Raw genomic sequence first — 21,169 nt, forward strand, 5'->3', positions numbered from 1 at the left:
ATGGGCTTTGCCCAGAGTTAAAATATTCCATCTTACATAATGGTTTTCATATCAAATCTCTGAACAATACTAATTTTTCTGGTGACTACATTCAACCTCTCTGAGAGGTTAATTTTTTACAAGGATTTATGTATCAGTAGTTCTTGGTATATATGCTTAAGCTTTCTTGTAAGTAGTTTCAGAAAATATGAAATCACACGGTCCTCATAACAACCTTGAATCTAATGTGATTAGCCCCACTTTCTAGGTAAGAAAGTCAGAGCACAGAGAAGTCAATCTGATGGCAGACTGTCACACAGAGAATCAGTGGTGGAGCAGAGATCCAACTCCAGCCTCTGGCTCTAGGGTCTGGGCTTTACCCACTGGCCCACACTGCCTCTGTACTTCACACCAGACCACCCTCAGAGTTAGCAATGACGTGCTAAGAATAGAAACGAGAATACTTAACATTTCCAGACCCCCTTTCTGGTTACTTACCAACAGTTTCCTCCCCAGAGACTACATTCTGATCTTCAAAGTGAAATTTCAGACTGAAGGTTTTCAACTTTGGGAAGGTGAAGCCCTTGAGATCACAGAGGAGCGATCTTGGTAATGGGACCACGCAGAGTAATTTAGGATTGAGGACATTTAATATCTTTAGTGGGAAAGATGGAAAGTGGAGCTGAGACATTCTAATTGGGTGGTACTGTGCATATTTGAAATGTTACTTTCAAGTTGCAAATCCCACTTCCTGTGCCTTTAGTCCTCTAGTCCAGACTGATGAGGTCAAAAGAACTGTTTTACCAGAACAAAGGTTCAGCTCATAATGAACAAGGAGGCCCTCTGCATAGTCAGAAAAGTCACAGGAAGGCTCTGTAGCCCCCTAACTGATAAGGACCCCACAACATTTACAGGTTTATCCACAGGCACATGTGCTCCTGGAACAAGGAAGGTGTTCTGCTCTTGTTCATGCAACTATAACCTATCCTGAAAGCTTTCCCCTCTTCACTGTTGGTCTAGTAGAGGGGTGTGGTTTCTAATGTTTTATTTTCTGGGAGGAGATAGAGAGCAGGCTGCATGGACAGAAAGGCAAGTGAAGGTGAGGACCCTGTGGATGCAGGCCATTTGGGCACCGATAGCTGTAGTGTGGGGCCAGCCCACATGAGAGGTAACAGGAAGGAGAAGAATCCTCAGCCAAATGGTGGAAGTCATGGCTAGAGGAAACACTGGCTTAATTTTTGGGAAAGATTTTTCTCTAAACTCAAATAATTTTGGAAGCCACTCATTCTTTAAGGCCCCAGGATAAATAATGTAGCTAGTATATTGCAAAAGGGAAAAAAAAATACCACTTCCATCCATGAAGCTGAGGTGGGTTTCATTTTGTAATTTTCACGATTGCAAAGGGCTTCCCCTGTGGCTCAGCTGGTAAAGAATCTGCCTGCAATGCGGGAGACCTGGGTTCGATCCCTGGGTTGGGAAGATCCCTTGGAGAAGGAAAGGCTACCCACTCCAGTATTCTGGCCTGGAGAATTCCATGGACTGTATAGTCTATGGGGTTGCAAAGAGTCAGACACGACTGAGCGACTTTTCACTTCACTTCACTTCACTATTCCAAAAGGCTCCATAATCCTTCCATGAGCAATAGCCTTGATAGTCACGGAGTTTTCATGGCAATCTTTTCCTGTCATGCTGAACTTTTAAAGTGCAACTCACTTTTGGTCTGTGACGCTGGAAAAAAAAGCAGCTGAATCATCAACAGATAAATGTTACAGGTTGTTGGATAGGTTTTTTTCCCTTCCTTTTTGGGCAAAATCACTCAGGATGATTTATCTTTACTCATTCAAAAGCTCTCACTACCCTTAAAGAGAGGATAACCACAAACATTTCCTCTAAAAGTGATGCAGTAACAGCTGTCTGGCAGTTACTTAGCAGTTATTCCCTCCTGGTGATGCAAGGGGGATCATAGAACAGAGGCCCCCGGGGCCAAAGGCTGGTCCAGTCCCTGGCCTGTGGAGGTGAAGGGCGGGGCAAGTGAGCAAAGCTTCTTCTGTATTTACAGCCACTCCCCATGGTTTGGCATTACCTGAGCTCTGCTTCCAGTCAGATCAGGAGTGGCATTAGAGTCTCCTAGGAACGCAAACCCTACTGTGAATTACACATGCGAGGGAGCTAGATGGTTGTTGTTGTTCAGTTCCTCAGTCATGTCTGATTCTTTGCAACCCCATGGACTGCAGCATGCCAAGCTTCCCTGTCCTTCACTGTCTCCTGGAGTTTGCTTAAACTCATGTCCATTGAGTCGGTAATGCTATCCAACCAGTGATGCTATCTGCTCCCTCTTCTCTTCCTGTCCTCAATCTTCGCCAGCATCAGAGTCTTTTTCAATGAGTTGGCTCTTCGAAAATCAGGTGGCCAAAGTATTGGAGCTTCAGCTTCAGCATCAGTCCTTCCAGTGAATAGTCAGCATTGATTTTTTTTTAGAATTGACTGGTTTGATCTCTTGCAGCCCAAGGGACTCTCAAGAGTCTTCTCCAACATTGCAGTTCAAAAGCATCAATTCTTTGGCACTCAGCCTTCTTTATGGTCCAACTCTCACATCCATACATAACTACTGGAAAAACCATGGCTTTGACTAGACGGACCTTTGTCAGCAAAGTGATTGCATGTTCCTTATGAGAATCATCCTGAAACCATCCCCCTCACACACCAGTCCGTGGAAAAAATTGTTATCCATGAAACCATTCCCTGGAGCCAAAAGGTTGGGGACCACTGTTGCTAGGGAGTGTAACTCTAACTTAAAGTGCAAAGATGGGGCTTCCTGGTAGCTCAATGATAAAGAATCTTCCTGCCAATGCAGGAAACATGGCAGGAGCTTCCACATGCCTTAGGGCAACTGAACCCCTTCACCACTCCCAAGGCCCCGTGCCCTAGAGCCCGTGCTTTGCCACTAGAGAAGCCACCGAAGCGAGGAGCGGGAGCACTTCTACTGGAGAGTAGTCCCCCTTGTTGCAACTGGAGTAAACCCTATGCAGCAATGAAGACCCAGCCCAGCCAATAAATAAATGAATAAAATTATTCAAGTGCAAGGATGAGCTCAACAGAGCTTTAGGTTTCCTATTCCGTGATTTGGATCATTTTTTTTAAATATTACAGATTAAATAATAAGGAAGGAGATAAGCCTTTTTGAGGTCTTCCCTGTAGCTCAAATGGTAAAGAGTTTGCCTGCAATTCAGGAGACCTGGGTTTGAACCCTGGGTCAGGAAGATCCTCTGGAGAAGGAAATGTCAACTCACTCCAGTAGTCTTGCCTAGAGAATCCCATGGACAGAGGAGACTGGTGGACTACAGTCCATGGGATGGCAACAAGTCAGACATGACTGAGCAACTAACGCTACACCAAGTGTTGTTGTTTTTTTTTTTTTGGCGGGGGATATCTTTATGGTCTAAAATACTAGGAAAAAGTACAGAAAAGATGTTGCTGCCGCTGCTGCTGGTAAGTCGCTTCAGTCGTGTCTGACTCTGTGTGACCCCATAAACGGCAGCCCACCAGGCTCCGCCGTCCCTGGGATTCTCCAGGCAAGAACACTGGAGTGGGTTGCCATTTCCTTCACCAATGCATGAAAGTGAAAAGTGAAAGTGAAGTCGCTCAGTTGTGTCTGACTCTTCACGACCCCATGGACTGTAGCCTACAAGGCTCCTCCGTCCAAGGGATTTTCCAGGCAAGAGTACGGGAGTGGGTTGCCATTTCCTTCTCCGGAAAAGATGTTGATAGGTTTTTAATAGGCTTTCTATGTAAACAATGCTTTTGACCTTGCCATAGTCTTTGAAGGTGGCTTTATCAACCAAGATCGCTTCAATGATGAAATGCTAGTAATTGTTAATGGTAGCCCCTTCTTATAACATTCAAGATTCTCAATATCCAAGTTTAAACTGAGTGGAGCTAGATTTTGAATTTTTTCAAGCTGTTTCTTTTTCATAGGTTCAAAAAGAAAAAACAAATGTTGCCACATCAGGGTAGGCCAGGTGATAGAGTATTATCTTCTTTGTTAGCAAAAGGTAAGGAAAAGGTAGACGTTCAGTGGAAAAGCAAGTTCTAAAACATGTACAAAATGACTCTCTTTTTAAAAAAATGTATATAAACTTACTTTGGGAGGCCATTCATCCAAATATTAATTCGAGTTATCCCTAAACTGCCCTCGATTTTCTCTTTTCCACTTTTTCCTGTATTTTCTGCAGCAAACCTGCATGACTTTCTTATTAGAGAGCAACAACAAATGCTACTTTTATTTTTTTTAAATGTTTATTTGTTAAGATTTTTTTTTGATGGGAACCATTTTTTTTAAATTTTATTTTATTTTTAAACTTTACATAATTGTATTAGTTTTGCCACCATTTTTAAAGTCTTTATTGAATTTGTTACAATATTGCTTCTGTTTTATGTTTTGTTTTTCTTTTTTGGCCGGAGGCATGTGGGATCTTAGCTCACCTACCTGGGATCGAACCCATACCCTCTGCCTTGGAAAGCAAAGTCTTAACCATTGGACCTCTAGGGAAGTCCCGAAATTCTGTTTTTAAAAGTAAATAAATGTAGAGTTACAGTGGAATCAGTCAGCCAGGTGTGTGAACCCAGCCCAGACCTAGTGCCTAGGGAAGTAGGGACAGACAGAACAAGGGGAATGGGGATCTGTCTATTATGAGATCCTGAAAATTTGGAGCAATCAGTATTTCGGAATCTTAGTGAGGCTTCATATCTGGCCAATTCCCCAAGAGTCTCAGTCTTTATGTCCGCTGCGCCAAGTATGTAAGTAACTCCAGAGATGATCCGGGTAGTGTGCCAGGGGCCCTCAGGATGCTGAGGTGAGAAGCACTGGGCCTGGGTATCCACCCCTGCTGTCTCCAGCAGCGGCCCCCAAACCGACCAAGGGTGAGAGGGTACAGATGTCAAGCATCTGGAGCTCTCTCTCCCCCTTCATTTAGGAAAACACACAATGGATGGATGACTCAGATCACTTAATTAGAGATACTCAGGTTCTTAGACATAATTTTATTTACCTTTCTGTGGTGTGAGTAGTCTTTGGGGAAACATTCCAAGACATTCCTAACTTTAGGACTTAACTGATTAAATTTGAAAACCATCTCAGCACAAAAGCTTTGGCCCTATTTTTGTCTCTTTTTATGACCAGAAATGTTACTTCAGGAATATATATTTCAGAGTTAATATTTCTGAACCATGTTTCTCAAACTTGAATGGACATCTGCCCACAGGGCTTTGCGCTCACAGGACTCTGAGGTGTAGTAGGACTGAATTTCCTTTATAATTGTTTCTCTACTTAACTTTATAAGGAAACACATGTCCAAACTGAGGATAGCCCCATTTTAAGTTTCAACATGGTTTGGGTTTTACAGCATCCAAGATTTTCCTAACTACGCAAGCCTTTTTTTTTTTTTTTTTCTTTTTCATTCCTTTTCTTTTTTGGTCTTAAAACATGCTCTTTTGGCTGGTTCAGTAAGTTGTTCCTGCCAACCAGTTGCTTTTATGGTAATTGACAGCGTAGCTGATTTTTGGAACCTGAGGATCTAAAAAGGCATTTTAGCTCAGACGTGGGAGAGGCTGAGCCAAGCTACTTGCAGAGTAGGAGATAGGCTGAGCTGAATGTAGGACATGCATAGACCTCGGGTCTGTGCATGGTAATTAGCGTCAGGGAAACGCCTGCTCTGGCTCAGACTGCCCTCTTTTCAGCAGCGTTCAGAGCCCTTCCTTCTCCTGTCAGATCCTTCCTTGAGCTACTGGGTGCCACTCCTGGAGGAGAGCCAACGAGACCGCCCATCTGCTGCAGTGGCGTTGAGTTGGAAGTGGGGAGGGGGGGAAGTGTTCAGAAACCCACCCTTCCTTAAATCCTGATGATCGGCTGAAAAGACACAAAGCCATTGAACCAAATGACTGCCAGCCGGTTTATACTTCAAAGGAAAAGAGCATGTGAAAAAAAAAAAATCACATTTAACACAATTATTTCATAGAATGAGCAGGTTGTGCATTTTCTGAACTCCCCTCAGATAATCTGGGGCATTTCCCCAGATTTCATCTCAGCGCAAGGAATAGGGGGGAAAAAAGTCTCCCCAAACTGCCAGATCTTTATAGTCCTTCGCTTTCCTACAAAAGCATGAATGTTTCAGAGTAAAAGGGCCCCTGTTTGCTGTCTTCCCCTGGCTGCTTCCTCTGGGAACTGCGCCTCTGAGGGGGCGGGGGTGGGGGGTGTCTCTCAGATGCATAATACCCAGTAGTAGGAAAAGCACACCCTTCTAACACCAGTGTATGTTCTGAACCAAAACCTGGGCACAGAGACCCCCCCACCCCCACCCCCAAAAGCAGTCACAGTCAGCTTTTCCTTCTCGGTTTGAGATCTTTGACATTGAAATTTGTTACATGCTGTTTTAACACTGGACTGATACAGAAGCAGACTGTTTCTTTTCATTCCTTTTTTTATGAAACCTTTTCTTCTGTGGTTGGGAAAGGAACCTGAACCCATACCTAATGACACTAAGTGCCCATCTGCCCTAGAAATAAAACACAGGAATCCTCTTTGTTGCAAGGACATTGTGAAAATTCCTGAAACTAATGAAGAACTCCCAAATGGGGATGGGGTCTCTGTGCTTACACTTTGAAGTGTATTTTCATAAGCACCAAACTGTAAAACACATAGGCCCCAAGAGTAAGCAGAGTTTTACAGTTTCACAGTTGGCTGTGGTCAAGGTGTTTGTTGGTGGAATGCTTCCAGCAAGCAGTCATGAAGTTAGGGAGTGCTTGCAGTGTCTAGCTGGCAAGGGGGCCAAGGAAGCTCTCCGTGGACCTTCACAGGGATGTCTGTGTCTTCCTTGCATGTGCAGTCGGCAGCCACCTGCTTCCTTCCTGTCCTCTGCTCTGTAACCACTCACTGTTCACAGTCCAGGTGGGGAATCTGATTCTGAACATTCAAGAGAGTTCCATCCCTGAGCCAGAACGTGAGTCACATGGTCTTCTCTAAATTAGGTTGTGTTATTTCCCTAACGTTGTTTAGGGAATCATGGACCTTACTCTGCTTTTGCCAAGACTTTCCATTGAATAAATATCTCCAACACCTATTGTTTCTCTTTGGCAACAGAATGGTTGCAATTTGTAGACAAAAGTGAGCAAAGGCTAACCCCCTTTTTTATTCTCTCTCTCTCTGTGTAAAATGTCCAATGTTGTTAGCTTTTCTTGTCCTAAACAAAGGTATTGACTTATTCTCTGTTGTCTCTGTCGTCATTGAGCAAAGATTTGCAGATAATAGCACCAAACAAAGAAAGACTTAATAGACAGCAGAGACTTGCTGCCCACACGCAGAGTTTTTTTTGTTGTTGTTCAGTCGCTAAGTCATGTCCAACTCTTTGCGACCCCATGGACTGCAGCACGCCAGGCTTCCCTGTCCTTCACCATCTCCCGGAGCTTGCTTAAACTCATGTCCATTGAGTTGGTGATGTCATCCAACCATCTCATCCTCTGTGGGCTCCTTCTCCTCCTTTTCCAGTGAATCAGCTCTTCACATCAGGTGGCCAAAGTTACTAACACCGAATAAGTTAGACCCAAAGTGCCTAGAATCATACAAGGAACATAGGACATAGTAAGCTAGGATCATCACAGTTCTGTGAATTCAAAGTTGTCATTGTTTTTCTTCTATTTACATGAGTAATATTCTAATTCCAAAATTATCAAGCACCAGAGGTGGAGCTAACCGTCCAAGCTGACCTTGCAGGGGCCAGAAGGTCCAGAAGGTGATCAACTGCTCACGGATCCACTTATTTTTCCAAAGATGCCTTAAAAGAAAACCAAAGGGACTAACACTTATTGTTCCATTTGGGGCCAGACACATGTAGCCTTGGGCTTCCCTGGTGGCTCAGACAGTAAGGAATCCACCAGGGTAATATCCCTGGGTTGGGAAAACCCCCTGGAGGAGGGCATGGCAACCCACTCCAGTATTCTTGCCTGGAGAATCCCATGGACAGAGGAGCTTAGCGGCTACAGCCCATGGGGTCACAAAGAGGCAGACAGGACTTAGGGATTAAGCACAGCACAGCAGCACACGTAGTCTCATTTATTTATTTATTAAATTCATTTAACGACTTTGTCATTTATTCACTAAGTGCTTTTGTTTCGCTTGATGTCTTCCTTTTTTTTTTTTTTTTTGGTGCGGGGGTGAGGTGGGCCTTGAGTAAAAGGTTGTGCAAAGAGCTCATGGCGACCATTATTGTCTCAGGTCTTCACTGCACGGCCTGACTCAGGATGTGTGAACACACTTCACTGACTCTTTTCTGAAGGCATCAAAGTTTAGCTACTATGTCGAAGTGGCCATATTGCTGTTTTCTCTTCCCTCTCGTCCCTGGAAGTGCCGCCATGGCTGGACTATATTATTATCATGTTCATGCTCTTCCCCCCAGGTCTCTCCTGGTTCCACAACCCTCTGGGAGCCCAGGGCTGGACATTGGGGTGCATGGCCTAACTAGCCTTGAGAATTGCAGAGAAAAAAAATTGGCCTTCAGAAATACTGGGTTAGGAGAGAAGAAGAAAAGGAGAGGACTGGGAGCAGGAGAAAGCTTTCCAGAAACCATGGAGTTCAGAGACAGCTGTGAGCAAATGCCATGTTTCTTGTGCTTCTCATGTGTGGCACAGCGCCTCCTGCAGCTTCTTGGTGGTAGTGGTGGTTGTTGATGGCAGTGACTTAACTACTGTATTTTGGGGCCTCTAAGGAGATCAGTCCTGGGTGTTCTTTGGAAAGAATGATGCTAAAGCTGAAACTCCAGTACTTTGGCCACCTCATGCAAAGAGCTGACTCATTGGAAAAGACTCTGATGGTGGGAGGGATTGGGGGCAGGAGGAAAAGGGGACGACAGAGGATGAGATGGCTGGTTGGCATCACTGACTCGATGGACGTGAGTTTGAGTGAACTCCGGGGATGGACAGGGAGGCCTGGTGTGCTGCGATTCACGGGTCGCAAAGAGTCAGACATGACTGAGCAACTGAACTGAACTGAACTGAAGGCTGATGGGGAGTCCCAACCCCATTCTTTGTTCTTCCCCCACTTCTTTACCCTCTGGAATCTTTCCCTCCAGCATGTCTGTTTTTGTGTTCCCAATATCTCGTTCTTTTGGCCAAAGGAGTTCCCCTAGAGAGGCTTAATCCAGACCAGAAACCCATTTCATCCTCCTTCGTAATAATGTGGTTTTGATAGACATGCATGTTCTGAGTGAAGGAGCCAATCTAAACCAAAGGTGAAAATGCATGAGCAGAGGCCACACCCTACGCTTCATTCCCTGCAATGGACGGTGCAGGGCTTATGTGGACCTTACACACCAGAGCTGCTTGTTCTGATACACCAGGAATTCCAGGTTGCTGTCAGCACTGGGTCATGTTCATCTGCTGACTTGCCAGAGGGGACTATTTGCCAGTCTTTCTCCTGAGATGAGGTTTGATTTCCAGGAAACCATAGACTGTTGAGCTACAGGCACTCCAAAGATCATCCAGGAGCCCCTATTTTATAGTTCAGGCTCTCCTGGTGGCTTAGTGGTAAAAAATCCTCCTGCCAGTGCAGGGGAAGAGAGTTTGATGCTTGATCCGGAAAGATCCCACATGCTGTGGAGCAGCTAAGCCTATATGCTACAAGTATTGTGCCTGCACTCTAGAGTCTGGGAGCTGCAACTCCTGAGCCTATGCACTGCAGCTACCGATGCCTGAGTGTGCTGGAGCCTGTGCTCTGCAACCAAAGAAGCCACCCCTATCAGAAGCCCGTGCACCGCAACTACAGAGAGCCCCCATTCACCCCAACTAGAGAAAAAGCCCAAGCAGCAACAAAGATCCAACACAGCCAGAAATAAGTAAATACTGGGTGTTTGTTTGTTTGTTTGTTTGTTTTTGGAAAAAAGAAAACAAAAAAAGAAAAGTAATCCAATCTTTGCTTTTCTTTACAGACACTCTGGAAAATGGATCTAATAAGGGTGACAGGTGAGTGGTATGTTTTTATATGCCATCCATGCTTTTCAGTGATGATCTTTTCTACGTACGCTGCTGTGAGTTTGATCATTTTCTTTCTGTTCTGCTTAAATCCAGTGCAGCTACTAGAAAGGGACCGAGCAAGGATGACACATACTGGAAGGAGATCAACGCAGCCATGGCCTTAACCAATCTCGCGCAGGGAAAGGACAAGCCGCAGGGGACCACCAGCTGCATCATCCAGAAGTCGTCCCACATTGCGGAAGTGAAGACGGTCAAAGTGCCCCTGGTTCCGCAGTTTTAAGAGTTTGTCACTTTTCAGATGGATGGCCGTTCTTCGCTTCAGTGTTTTTTCATAAACCCTCATCCTAAGAGCTGGAGCAGGAGTGACAGTGACTCCCTCTCAAACCTCTTCTTATTTTTAATCATCCTAAATGTATCATTTAGTTGCTTCTGTAAAAGACATATAAATTATAAAACTCCACTTTAATCAAAAATATTAACTTATTTTATGTTACTCCAAGTATGCGTAAAATGTCTGTGTTGCCGTTACAGTAAGTGCCTTGCTTCTTGAAAATAAGTTACAACGTGGGCACAGCAGAGCAGCAGTGCCTCAAAACGATAGCACCACAATGCTTACTAAACTGTGAGCTTTATTCTGGATGGACCTGCCACCGGTGCCAGGACTGGAACCAAAACTGCTGAACACCTTGAAATGTGTTCACTAGTTCCCATGTTAAAGCTTGGAAATCTCTTCAGCCCAGATGAAATGTTCCTTTTAAAAAAAAAAATCTGCAATATTTAAAATTGTTCAATGTGCTTTGCAGAGTGACAGTGAGAATTTTATGCATGTATCCTGCCTGGATATCTGGTAGGTTACAAACTTCCAAAAGGAAAGGCTTGGGAATCACATAATGTGTACATTCAAGGAAAATGGCAATGAATGCGATCAGAAAAATAAGTCTTTAAGCACTGCTGGAAGACACCATGATGCTCTTTAGAATTGATTTGGATTTTTTTCTCAAGTTTTGCCAAAGTTTTCAAAAACTTCATTATCTCAGTAACTCGAAATTTTCCTGTGTAAAACTCAATTTATAATTTAGTTTTAAAACATAATCCCATTTGCATTAGAGTCAGTGTTTTTTGTGATGGAAACTGTTTTTCATACGGAATAGCTCTTTTTCACATGGAAAAACCTTTTATTTGGTTCATTTCAAATCACAATTGCTGATGGGCAACTTACACTGCATTGAGAACAAGGCAATAAAGGAAATGGATCTCTGTGGGTATACATATACACACAACATTGATTTTTAAATTTAAGACATATGGAAAACAAACATTGAACAGTCTCTGAATTTTGCCAAGTAGGACATTAAAATGAAATCATGCATTAAAATAAAGTACATTTTGTTTCTAAATTAGGCTATCATTGAGTGAGAATAATCAATATCAAGAAAGAAGATCTTTTTCAGTCAAACGTTAGTATTCTCATCAGCCTGGGGAGGCTTGAAGTTTGAATAAACAGAAGAGATGCCAAATATAACAGAGTATTTGTGCTCAGAGAAGTAAAAGAGCCTTGACTCTTATGTTGGGATGTTTTTTCTGGGTATGTAATCTATTTTATAATTTTTTTTAAAAACTGGAAAGCATTTTTTTGAGTGTGAATGACAGCCAGCAGTGCAGCCGCATGGTGATATTTTTCTTTATTTTGCAAAATACGTTTAAAACCAAAGGCTGCTCTAGTTGATATATGGACAGTATCAGTCTTGATATAAATTGTAGGACACTTTTTCATGTAACATAACATTTGGGGGTTGGGTTTATTTAGTGTAATGAAAATAATTTGATATAAAAATATTTTGTATATATATATATTTTTACTTTGTTTTCTAAGTTGCTGTTTGCAGTAAGAGTAAGTGCAAAGCAAGATATGTAAGTTATGACTGTATGATCAGATGAAGTATGAGTTCTTTTGGTTTATAAGATCCTTAAATAGTTATAGATCCATGATAAAAACTTTGGAATCTTTATAAAACAAGTTTGCCAAAATGTGATCATGTCAGTGAAAACTAAGGACAAGTACTTCACTCTTTTTCATACTATTATAAGTTATTCTGGTATTAAATATTTTAATAAAATTGTTTTTGTTTTTACATATTTCAGTTAGATAAATGAATGCTGGTTGCTTTTTTATTTAAATTAGTCATAATTGATTTTTACCACCTTTTCAAAAAGAATCAGCAAATTTGTTCTATGTTATAAATTACAGATGACAAATCAATAAGGACAGCTCTTCACGTGATTTTTTGTTTTTAAACACCAAAGCTTGGAGTCTGGTCTATAAATACATCAAGACAATTATATAATTAGCACATCCTAGGCAGTATCTCCAGTTGCAATTACTTTTACTTTTTTTTTTCTTATGCTGCTTTAATATTTTCTGGAAATTAAAGTCCTCCCCCCAATCCTTTAAAAAAATTCTTCAACAATGCTGAGTCAGCAGCTGAGACCCTAACTCATAATTTATGTTGTAGAGAAATAGAATTACCTCTATTCTTTGTTTTGCCATATGTAATCATTTTAATAAAATTAATAACTGCCAGGAGTTCTTGACAGATTTAAAATAAAAGTTAATTTCTAGACCTCACAATGATCATAAGAATGTTGTTTTCCTTTGAGAGCTGACCAGGTGGAAAGAGAAGCAGAACAAAAGGGTCCATTATGTGCCATAATTCTCCTAAGGTTGGTCAGGGATGTGATGTGGGAGCTTCACATTTGGATCAGCGTTGAATTTCATCACCTGAGACCACCTGAGATCACCACCAACCCACCTTTTAAGAGCTGAGGAAAAGAATGTATGATGCTCACTGTTAAAATACAGAACTTTAAAATGAACGTTTTCATTAAATACCTTCCTCCAGTAGCTAATTCAATACGCATTATTATTGCGAGCTGTGAGTTAGAGAGAACCTTGGCTTTGAGGCTACACAGATGTGTGCCTGCATCCATCCCAGCTCTGCCACTCACTACTGATGGGTCCAGACCCAGTCCCGCAAAGTGAGAGCAATGAGTTATAACCCGTAGAGTGTGCTGCAAGGTTTAAAGATAATATATGATATACAAAGTGCCTGCCACAGGGGGTGCCTGTGTGCTGAGTCGCTTAGTCGTGTCCGACTCTTGGCGACCTGATGGGTCTGCAGCCCACCAGGCTCCTATGTCCATGGGATTCTCTAGGCAAGAATACTGGAGTGGGTTGCCATGCCCTCCTCCACGGGATCTTCCCAACCCAGGGACTGAACCCAGGTCTCATGCCTCCTTCATTGGCAGGTGAGTTCTTCACAACTACCACCACCCGGGAAGCCCCCTACCACATTGTTTGGCAGTTAATAGGTGCTCAGTAACTGGAAGGTATTATCATATAATTTTAATTCCTCTCTATGGAGCTTATGTGCAAGGAAGTAGAAATATAAGTGGAATACGAGATGTAGATAGTTTAATAAAAACCTTGGGAAAGAAAAGCTCTCTGACATGGAAGATTGCGTGAAATAGTTAAAGTAGGTATCAAAACTAGGCCTTCAAGAAAGATCATTTTATTACCATCACTTTGAACTTCCTGGAGAAAAGCTTAAAGTAGAACCAAGGTAGAAAGAACAGATGTGCCCATAGAAAACGCAGCGTGTGCTATGGCTTCCTTCATTCCGTCAACAGGAATTGCTTTCCCCTCTGTTTGTCCTGCTTGATCCTGTTCAAGATGACCAAGAACTCAAACTGCTGTCTGTACTCTCTGCTCACTCCAAGTAGCGATGTTTAACAAACAGTGGCAACAGCCATGGTCTGCTTTAAAACTCATCCAGCTCAAAGGCATAACATCAGGCAAATAAACACAGAGAATAAAAGCAAGCTGCCCAGGCGCTTCTGTCTGCACCACTTAAGTCAGATGCCTTGGAAGGCAGTGTGGGGTGGTGGTAAGAATCTAGGCTGCCACAGCCTGGCTTCGCCTTTTCACTCCTCAGTGTCTTTTGGGAATAAACATAAGCCTTCTGTACCCAGTGTTTACATCTATAAAACCTGATCTATAAAATCTACCTACCCCAAAGGTCTGTTATGAGGATTGAGTAAGACAGTGGATAAGAAAGTGCTTTGCAAACTGCATGGTACTGTACAAATGTTAATGATTATTAATGTGTTCCAGATGACTCTGAAAGGCCTAATATCCCATAATTTCTGGCAGAATAAATTGTGGTTTCCATGAAGCATATAGGAACCCTAGATTTTGAAAAGACTTGCTATGATCCACCATCTTCGGGCCTTTTTGAGCACAAAGTATCTTTTGGTCCTGAACTTCTTTGTGACAGTCACGATCTGAATTAGATCACTGATTGTCACACCGCAGGGACAGAGTCCTGACTTCACCAATTCCTAGTTTTGAGACCCATCCTGGAGATGGACTAAAATTTGCCTTGGGAGGTGTGTGCATTGGCCATAATAAGGTGAGAAAAATGGATTTCTGAGTTAGGAAAGACAAGCTGATGTGTTCTTACATCTTCACACAAATGCCTCCATGGAAATTCATCCCATCCCATTTAAAGATTATCTCAATAAGTATTCTGAAAGAAATTTCAGCTCAAATTTACAGTTTCTGGAAATTCACTCTGCAGTGAGCCTGATTCATTACTTTTGAACAAAATTTTTAATTCATATTTTAAAACATCATAGATGTAACTTATGCTAGTTGTAGACACATTTAAGCTATACAGAGGGACATAAGCATAAAAGCCCCACACCCTATCCCATGTCCCCAAGATAACCATGGTTCAAAACCGTCTTGTGTGTGCTTCCAGACACTCTGTGTACATGTACTTTTTCATCTTGTACTTTTTGTACTTCTTCATCTTGTACTTCTTACTATTAATATATTCCTACTGCTTTGCAAAATTTCTTCCACTCCATCCTGTGTGTATACATATACAGTGCATGGGTACATGCTCAGTTGCTTCAGCTGTGTCCGACTCTTTGTGACCCCATGGACTATAGCCTGTCAGGCTCCTCTGTCCATGGGATTCTCCAGGCAAGAATACTGGAGTGGGTTGCCATGCCTTCCTCCATGGGATCTTCCCAACCCAGGGACTGAACCCAGGTCTCATGCCTCCTTCATTGGCAGGTGAGTTCTTCATAACTACCAAGGGGATCTTCTTGACCCAATGATTGAACCTGCATCTCCTGCGAGTCCTTCACTGCAGGTGGATTCTTCACCTGCTGATCCTCTGGGGAAGCCCATATATATATATATATATATACAGTGTATATGTGTATATACCATGTGTAGATTTCCTTATTTTAAATGAATGCATAGAATTTGGGTTTGGGGTTATTAAGTTAATCCAACAAATACCCCTAAACACTTTTGAGTTATTTCCAGTTTTTAGTTATTATAAACTAGTGCTATTCAAAGTGCTGTTTCACAGTGAGATGAGGGGCTTTCACCAAATACAAATCAATATACTGCTTTCTTAAGAAAGTCTTTCTACGAAAAAAAATTGTCACCTGGACTCATGGTGCTCTTAAAAGTGAGACTGATCTACATTCTGGCCTCTGATCTCCTGGCAGACAAATAACAAGCCACCTATAGACTACCATCATTATGCAGACCATATTTGAGTAGCTCTGTATTTGTGTATATATGTCTTCAGCCACTTAAGTGTGCTAAGTTGCTCAGTCATGCCTGACTCTTTGAGACCCTGTAGTCTATAGCCCACCAGGCTCCTCTGTCCGTGGGATTTTCCAGGCAAGAATACTGGAGTGGGTTGCCATTTCCTCCTCCAGTGGATCTTCCTGACTGAAGGATTGAACCTACGTGTCCTATATCTCCTGCACTGGTAAGTGGATTCTTTAACACTGAGCCACCTAAGAAGCCCTCAGCCACTTATACATCTGTCAGATAGATAACTAGATGTGGAATTAATGTCAAACAATAGGTACATTAAATTTTTGATGTTCATTGCTAAATTACCATTTTAAAGTTTTACCATTTTACACTTCTAACAATAGGGCATGAGTGTCCGTTTTCCTCCTCTTAGTCAAAACATTGAATATTACTACGCTTTTCAATACTTGAAAATGTCATAAGTAAAAATTATATCATTGTTTTAATGATGAGAAACATTATGCATAAGCTTATTGGCCATTAGTATTTCTATTCAGTGAACTGCCTACCTGTCTGTCTGTTTTCCCTTTCTTTCTTTCTCTTGTCTGTTTGTTAGTGATGTGTATGAGCTCTTTGTGTATTTATAACTTCATTACCATAACAGGAAGAGATGGCTGGACAGCATCATCAATGCAAGGAACATGAACTTGGGCAAACTCTGGGAGATGGGATAGACAGGGAGGCCTGAGGTGCTGCTCTCCGTGGGGTCGCAAAGAGCTGGACATGATTGGGCAACTCAACAACAACAACAACCTTGTCTATAATATAGGTTGCAAATAGTTCCCCAGTTTTTAATATATTTTTATTTCTGTTATAATATTGAAAGTACTTCCCTACTGGCTCAAATGGTAAAGCGTCTGCCTACAGTGCGGGAGACCTGGGTTCAATCCCTGGGTTGGGAAGATCTCCTGGAGAAGGAAATGGCAACCCACTCCAGTACTCTTGTCTGGAAAATCCCATGGACAGAGGCGCCTGGTAGGCTATAGTCCATGGGGTTACAAAGAGTCAGATACAACCGAGCGACTTCACTTTCACTTTATAATATTAAAAAAATTTAGAACCTTAAACATCACACGTGCATACACCTACAGTGTGTAAGCGGGAACTACATACATTTGGTCATCATAGATGCAATTCGGCTCTAGAGCCAGACTGTTGAGGTTCAAGTTCTATCTCTTCTGCTTAGTAGCTCTACAATCTTAGACAAGACACTTAACCTCAGCTTCCTTATCTGTAAAATTTGAATCATAATGATACCTACTTCCTAGCATTGTGAGGGTTAAATTCGTTATATACACAACAGCACGTATAACAATAGTACCTGGTACATAGTTAGTGCCTAGATTATAAAAAGATTCATCTAACTTTTCTGCTCTTAGTTCTTTGGTTTATTTTTGTATATTTAATCTTACATCTCTTGGCAATTTATTTTGACACTCAAAATGAGCTAGGCATTTCTAAAAATTAAATATGTGTATATCTAATGAACTATGGATAAAATCTATATGAGGAAAACCACAAAACTCTGATGAACAAAATCAAAGATCATAGAAGAAGTAAAAAATTTGTTCCATGTTAATGATTGGAAAGACTCAATATTGTCAAGATGTCAGTGCTTCCCAATTTGATCTATAGATTCAATACAATCCCCAGAAAAATCCTACCAAGTTCTGTTGTGGATATTGACAAATTGATTCTAAAGTTTATATATAGAAGCAAGACTCAGAATAGCCAACACAGCATTGAAGAAGAATTTAGTGGGAGGACTGACACTACCTGACCTCAAGACTTGTCATCCAGCTCCAGTCATCAAGGCAGTGTAGTGTTGCTGAAAGTAAACAAATTCAACAGAGCAACAGAATAGAGAGCCCAGAAATAGACTCACACAAATACAGTCAGCTGATACTTGATAAAGTAGCAAAGGCAATGTAGTGGGGAAAAAACAGTTTTTTTAACAATTTGTGCTGGAACAACTGGACATCCACATATAACGGGAAAGAAAAAGAATCTAAACAGAACTTTCATGCATTCACCAAAATTAATTCTAAATGGATCATTGATCTAAATGTGAAATGTAAAACTATAAAACTCCTAGAAGACAACATAAGAGAAAACCTTGACGACCTTGGGTATGGCGATGACTTTTTAGATACATCAACAAAGACATGAAACATAAGAAAAAAAAAGTGCTTAACTGTACTTCATTAAAATTTAAAACTTCTGAAAGACAATGCCAAGAGAATGAGAAGACAAGCCACAGACTGGGAGAAAATATTTGCAAACAACACATGTGATAAAAGACTCTTGTCCAAAGAACACAAAGAACTCTTAAGTTCAATAAGAAAACAACCTGATTTCAAAATAGTCTAAAGACCTTAACAGACACCTCACCAAAGAAGATATACAGATGGCAAATGAGCATATGAAAAGATGTCTCACATCATATGCAATTAAGACCAAAATGAGATACCACTACACACCTATCAGAATGGCCAAAACCAGAACAGTGACATCACCAAATGCTGGTGTGTATGTGGAGCAACAGGAATTCTTATCCATAGCTGGTGGGAATGCAAAATGGTGCAGCCACTCTGGAAGACAGTTTGGTGGTTCCTTATAAAACAAAACATATTCTTACCATATGAATCAGTTATTGTGCTCCTTGATATCTATCCAAAAGGGTTGAAATCTGATCCACACAAAAACCTGCACATGGATGGCTATAGCAATATTATTCACAATCACCCAAACTTGGGGAGAAGGCAATGGCTCCCCACTCCAGTACTCTTGCTTGGAAAATCCCATGGACAGAGGAGCCTGGTAGGCTGCAGTCCATGGGGTCACAAAGAGTTGGACACAACTGAGAGACTTCACTTTCACTTTTCACTTTCATGCATTGGAGAAGGAAATGGCAACCAACTCCAGTGTTCTTCCTGGAGAATCCCAGGGATGGGGGAGCCTGGTGGGCTGCCGTCTATGGGGTCACACAGAGTCAGACATAACTGAAGTGACTTAACAGCAGCAGCAGCACCCAAACTTGGAAGCAACCAAGAGGTTTTTTAGTAATTGGATAGATAGATATCAGGCTTCCTGGTAGCTCAGTTGGTAAAGAATCTGCCTGCAATGCAGGAAACCCCGGTTCAATTCCAGGGTTGGGAAGTTCTCCTGGAGAAGGGATAGGCTACCCACTCCAGTATTCTTGGACTTCCTTGGTAGCTCAGATGGTAAAGGATCCACCTGCAATGTGGGAGATGTGGGTTTGATCCCTGGGTTGGGCCCTGTAGGAGGGCATGGTACCCACTCCAGTATTCTTGCCTGGGGAATCCCCATGGACAGAGGAGCCTGGTGGGCTACAGTCCATGGGGTCACAAAGAGTCAGACACAACTGAGCAACTAAGCACACAGATAAATATCATGTGGTACAGACAATGGAACATGGTTCAGCACTGAAAAAAAATGAACTATCAAGCCATGAAAAAACCTGGGAGGAAATTTAAATGCATATCACTAAGTGAAAGAAGTCAATCTGAAAAGGCAATATACTGTATTATTCCTACTGTATGACATTCTACAAAAGGCAAAACTATGGAGATAGGAAAAAAGATTAGAGATTGCCATGGGTTGGGAGACAAGGAAGAATGAACTGGCAGGGCACAGATGAAGTTTTAGGGCAGTGAATATACTCTGCAAGTTGCTGCTGTGCTGTGCTCAGTCGTGTCCCACTCTGTGGGCCCATGGACTGTAGCCTGCCAGGCTCCTCTGTCCATGGGATTTCCCAAATAAGAACCCTGGAGTGGGTTGCCATTTCCTTTTCCAGTCTAGTCCATTTTTTCATAGTAGACAATAAGTCTTGAAGTTATGAAACTAAATGCTCCATGGGATTTACCTCTTTTCCTGTGACCTGCCTAAGACCCAAGCCCTGGTCTTCCAAAGTAAGAGATTACTCATTGGCTATTTTAGGATTTTGTTTCACTCACTTTTAGGTAATCTATATCCTGCTTGAGATGTAGAGAGGTCTATGCATTAGTTCTTACATCACCCCTTAGAATGATCCCCGTGTCTCTATACACATCACACAGTCTTCATGTTCCCTGGTCGTGTCGAAGCCATGTTTCATCAAAGATGAAGCTTTGCTCTCTGTTTTTCTTCCTGTTGGAACTTGTGGGAAACTCTGGGAAAGGGAGTCAAGTAAACATAACTTTGTTCTGTCATCTTCTAACAGAGGTCTCAGGGGGGATTACAGTCTTAGTATTTTTCTTTATTGTAGTCTGAAAAATTCTGGTTCTGATATTTTGTTTTTACTTTCTTTTCTGTACCTTTGCTAGATTTGCTGAACTCTCCGGCACTAACCCCCTTTCTGCCTGATAAGTATCATGTTACCTAGAAATGACTTCTTCCTTCAAACAGCCTGAGTCTTGCCTTGTGTGTCACCGACCCCCTGAGGTCAATAATGAATGGAGTGGCCGCGAAGAAGTGATAACCTCTATTTCCTGTTCACTTTCTCACAGGCGGTTAAGCTTTAAATGTGTGCTGTAAAATCTCTTCAACCAACAGGCCCAACCATTTATCACTAGAGTCTTAACTACCTCTGCATTTTTGGATATCTTAACTCCCCAAAGGACTGTCAATTTAACCATAACTACCTAACAACTGCCAAGCCTCACTTTATGAGCTGCTGTTGAGAGTTTAGCTATTTAAGGCTGATTTTTAAAAATTTTTATTGGCACCTCATGGTGTTTGCTTGATTTACAGTGTTGTAAATAACCACAAATTAGGAACATTTCTTTAAGGTGTAGGCAAAGATTAAAATGGATATCAAATTGTCTTTCCTCCATGTTTATTAACTCCTTGGCGGGTCAGTCTTCCAAGTCTGACCAATTCTAAAAGGTCATATGTGGTCAGTCTTGATGGAGCCCTCTTTGGGTTCCTAAGGCAGAACTCTTTTCTTCCTTAGCCTGATTCGTAAGCAGCTGCTACTCCACCAGCCTTGGTGTCTTTTCTTAAAGCAAAGCCTTTGATGACATACGTGACTTCACACATTTTACTGAGGACCTTCTGTTTTTGCAAAGGTATCCAAAGTGGGGAAAATGCAATGGTTAAAAAAAGAGACTTTGAACATTCAGTTCAGTTCAGTTGCTCAGTCGTGTCCGACTTTTTGCGACCCCATGAACTGCAGCACACCAGGCCTCCCTATCCATCATCAACTGCCAGAGTCTACCCAAACCCATGTCCATTGAGTTGGTGATGCCAACCAACCATCTCATCCTCTGTCGTACCCTTTTCCTCCTGCCCTCAATCTTTCCCAGCATCAGGGTCTTCTTAAATGAGTCAGCTCTTTGCATCAGATGGCCAAAGTATTGGAGTTTCAGCTTTAGTATCAGTCCTTCCAATGAACACCCAGGACTGATCTCCTTTAGGATGGACTGGTTGGATCTTCTTGCAGTCCAAGGGACTCTCAAGAGTCTTTTCCAACACCACAATTCAAAA

The 21,169-nt window shown here is 41.9% G+C and overlaps 1 protein-coding gene across 6 annotated transcripts in view; it reads left to right on the plus strand.

Moving 5' to 3' along the window:
• The window catches only part of MKX (mohawk homeobox), a 71,470-nt gene extending 58,842 nt beyond the window's left edge, over positions 1-12,628 (plus strand). For 4 of the 6 annotated variants that reach the window (XM_005214349.5, XM_025000610.2, XM_025000608.2 and 1 more), the window contains exons 6-7: positions 9,954-9,987; positions 10,093-12,628. In XM_005214349.5, coding sequence (XP_005214406.1) covers positions 9,954-9,987; positions 10,093-10,279 — 221 coding nt within the window. In that variant the 3' untranslated portion in view covers positions 10,280-12,628. The remainder of the gene's footprint in view (positions 1-9,953; positions 9,988-10,092) is intronic. The other 2 variants (NM_001192534.1, XM_005214350.5) reach the window with 2 other exon arrangements.
• The last annotated feature ends 8,541 nt before the right edge of the window (positions 12,629-21,169 follow it).

This window comes from Bos taurus, chromosome 13 (genome assembly GCF_002263795.3).
Source record: "Bos taurus isolate L1 Dominette 01449 registration number 42190680 breed Hereford chromosome 13, ARS-UCD2.0, whole genome shotgun sequence".
Classification (NCBI taxonomy): domain Eukaryota; kingdom Metazoa; phylum Chordata; class Mammalia; order Artiodactyla; family Bovidae; genus Bos; species Bos taurus.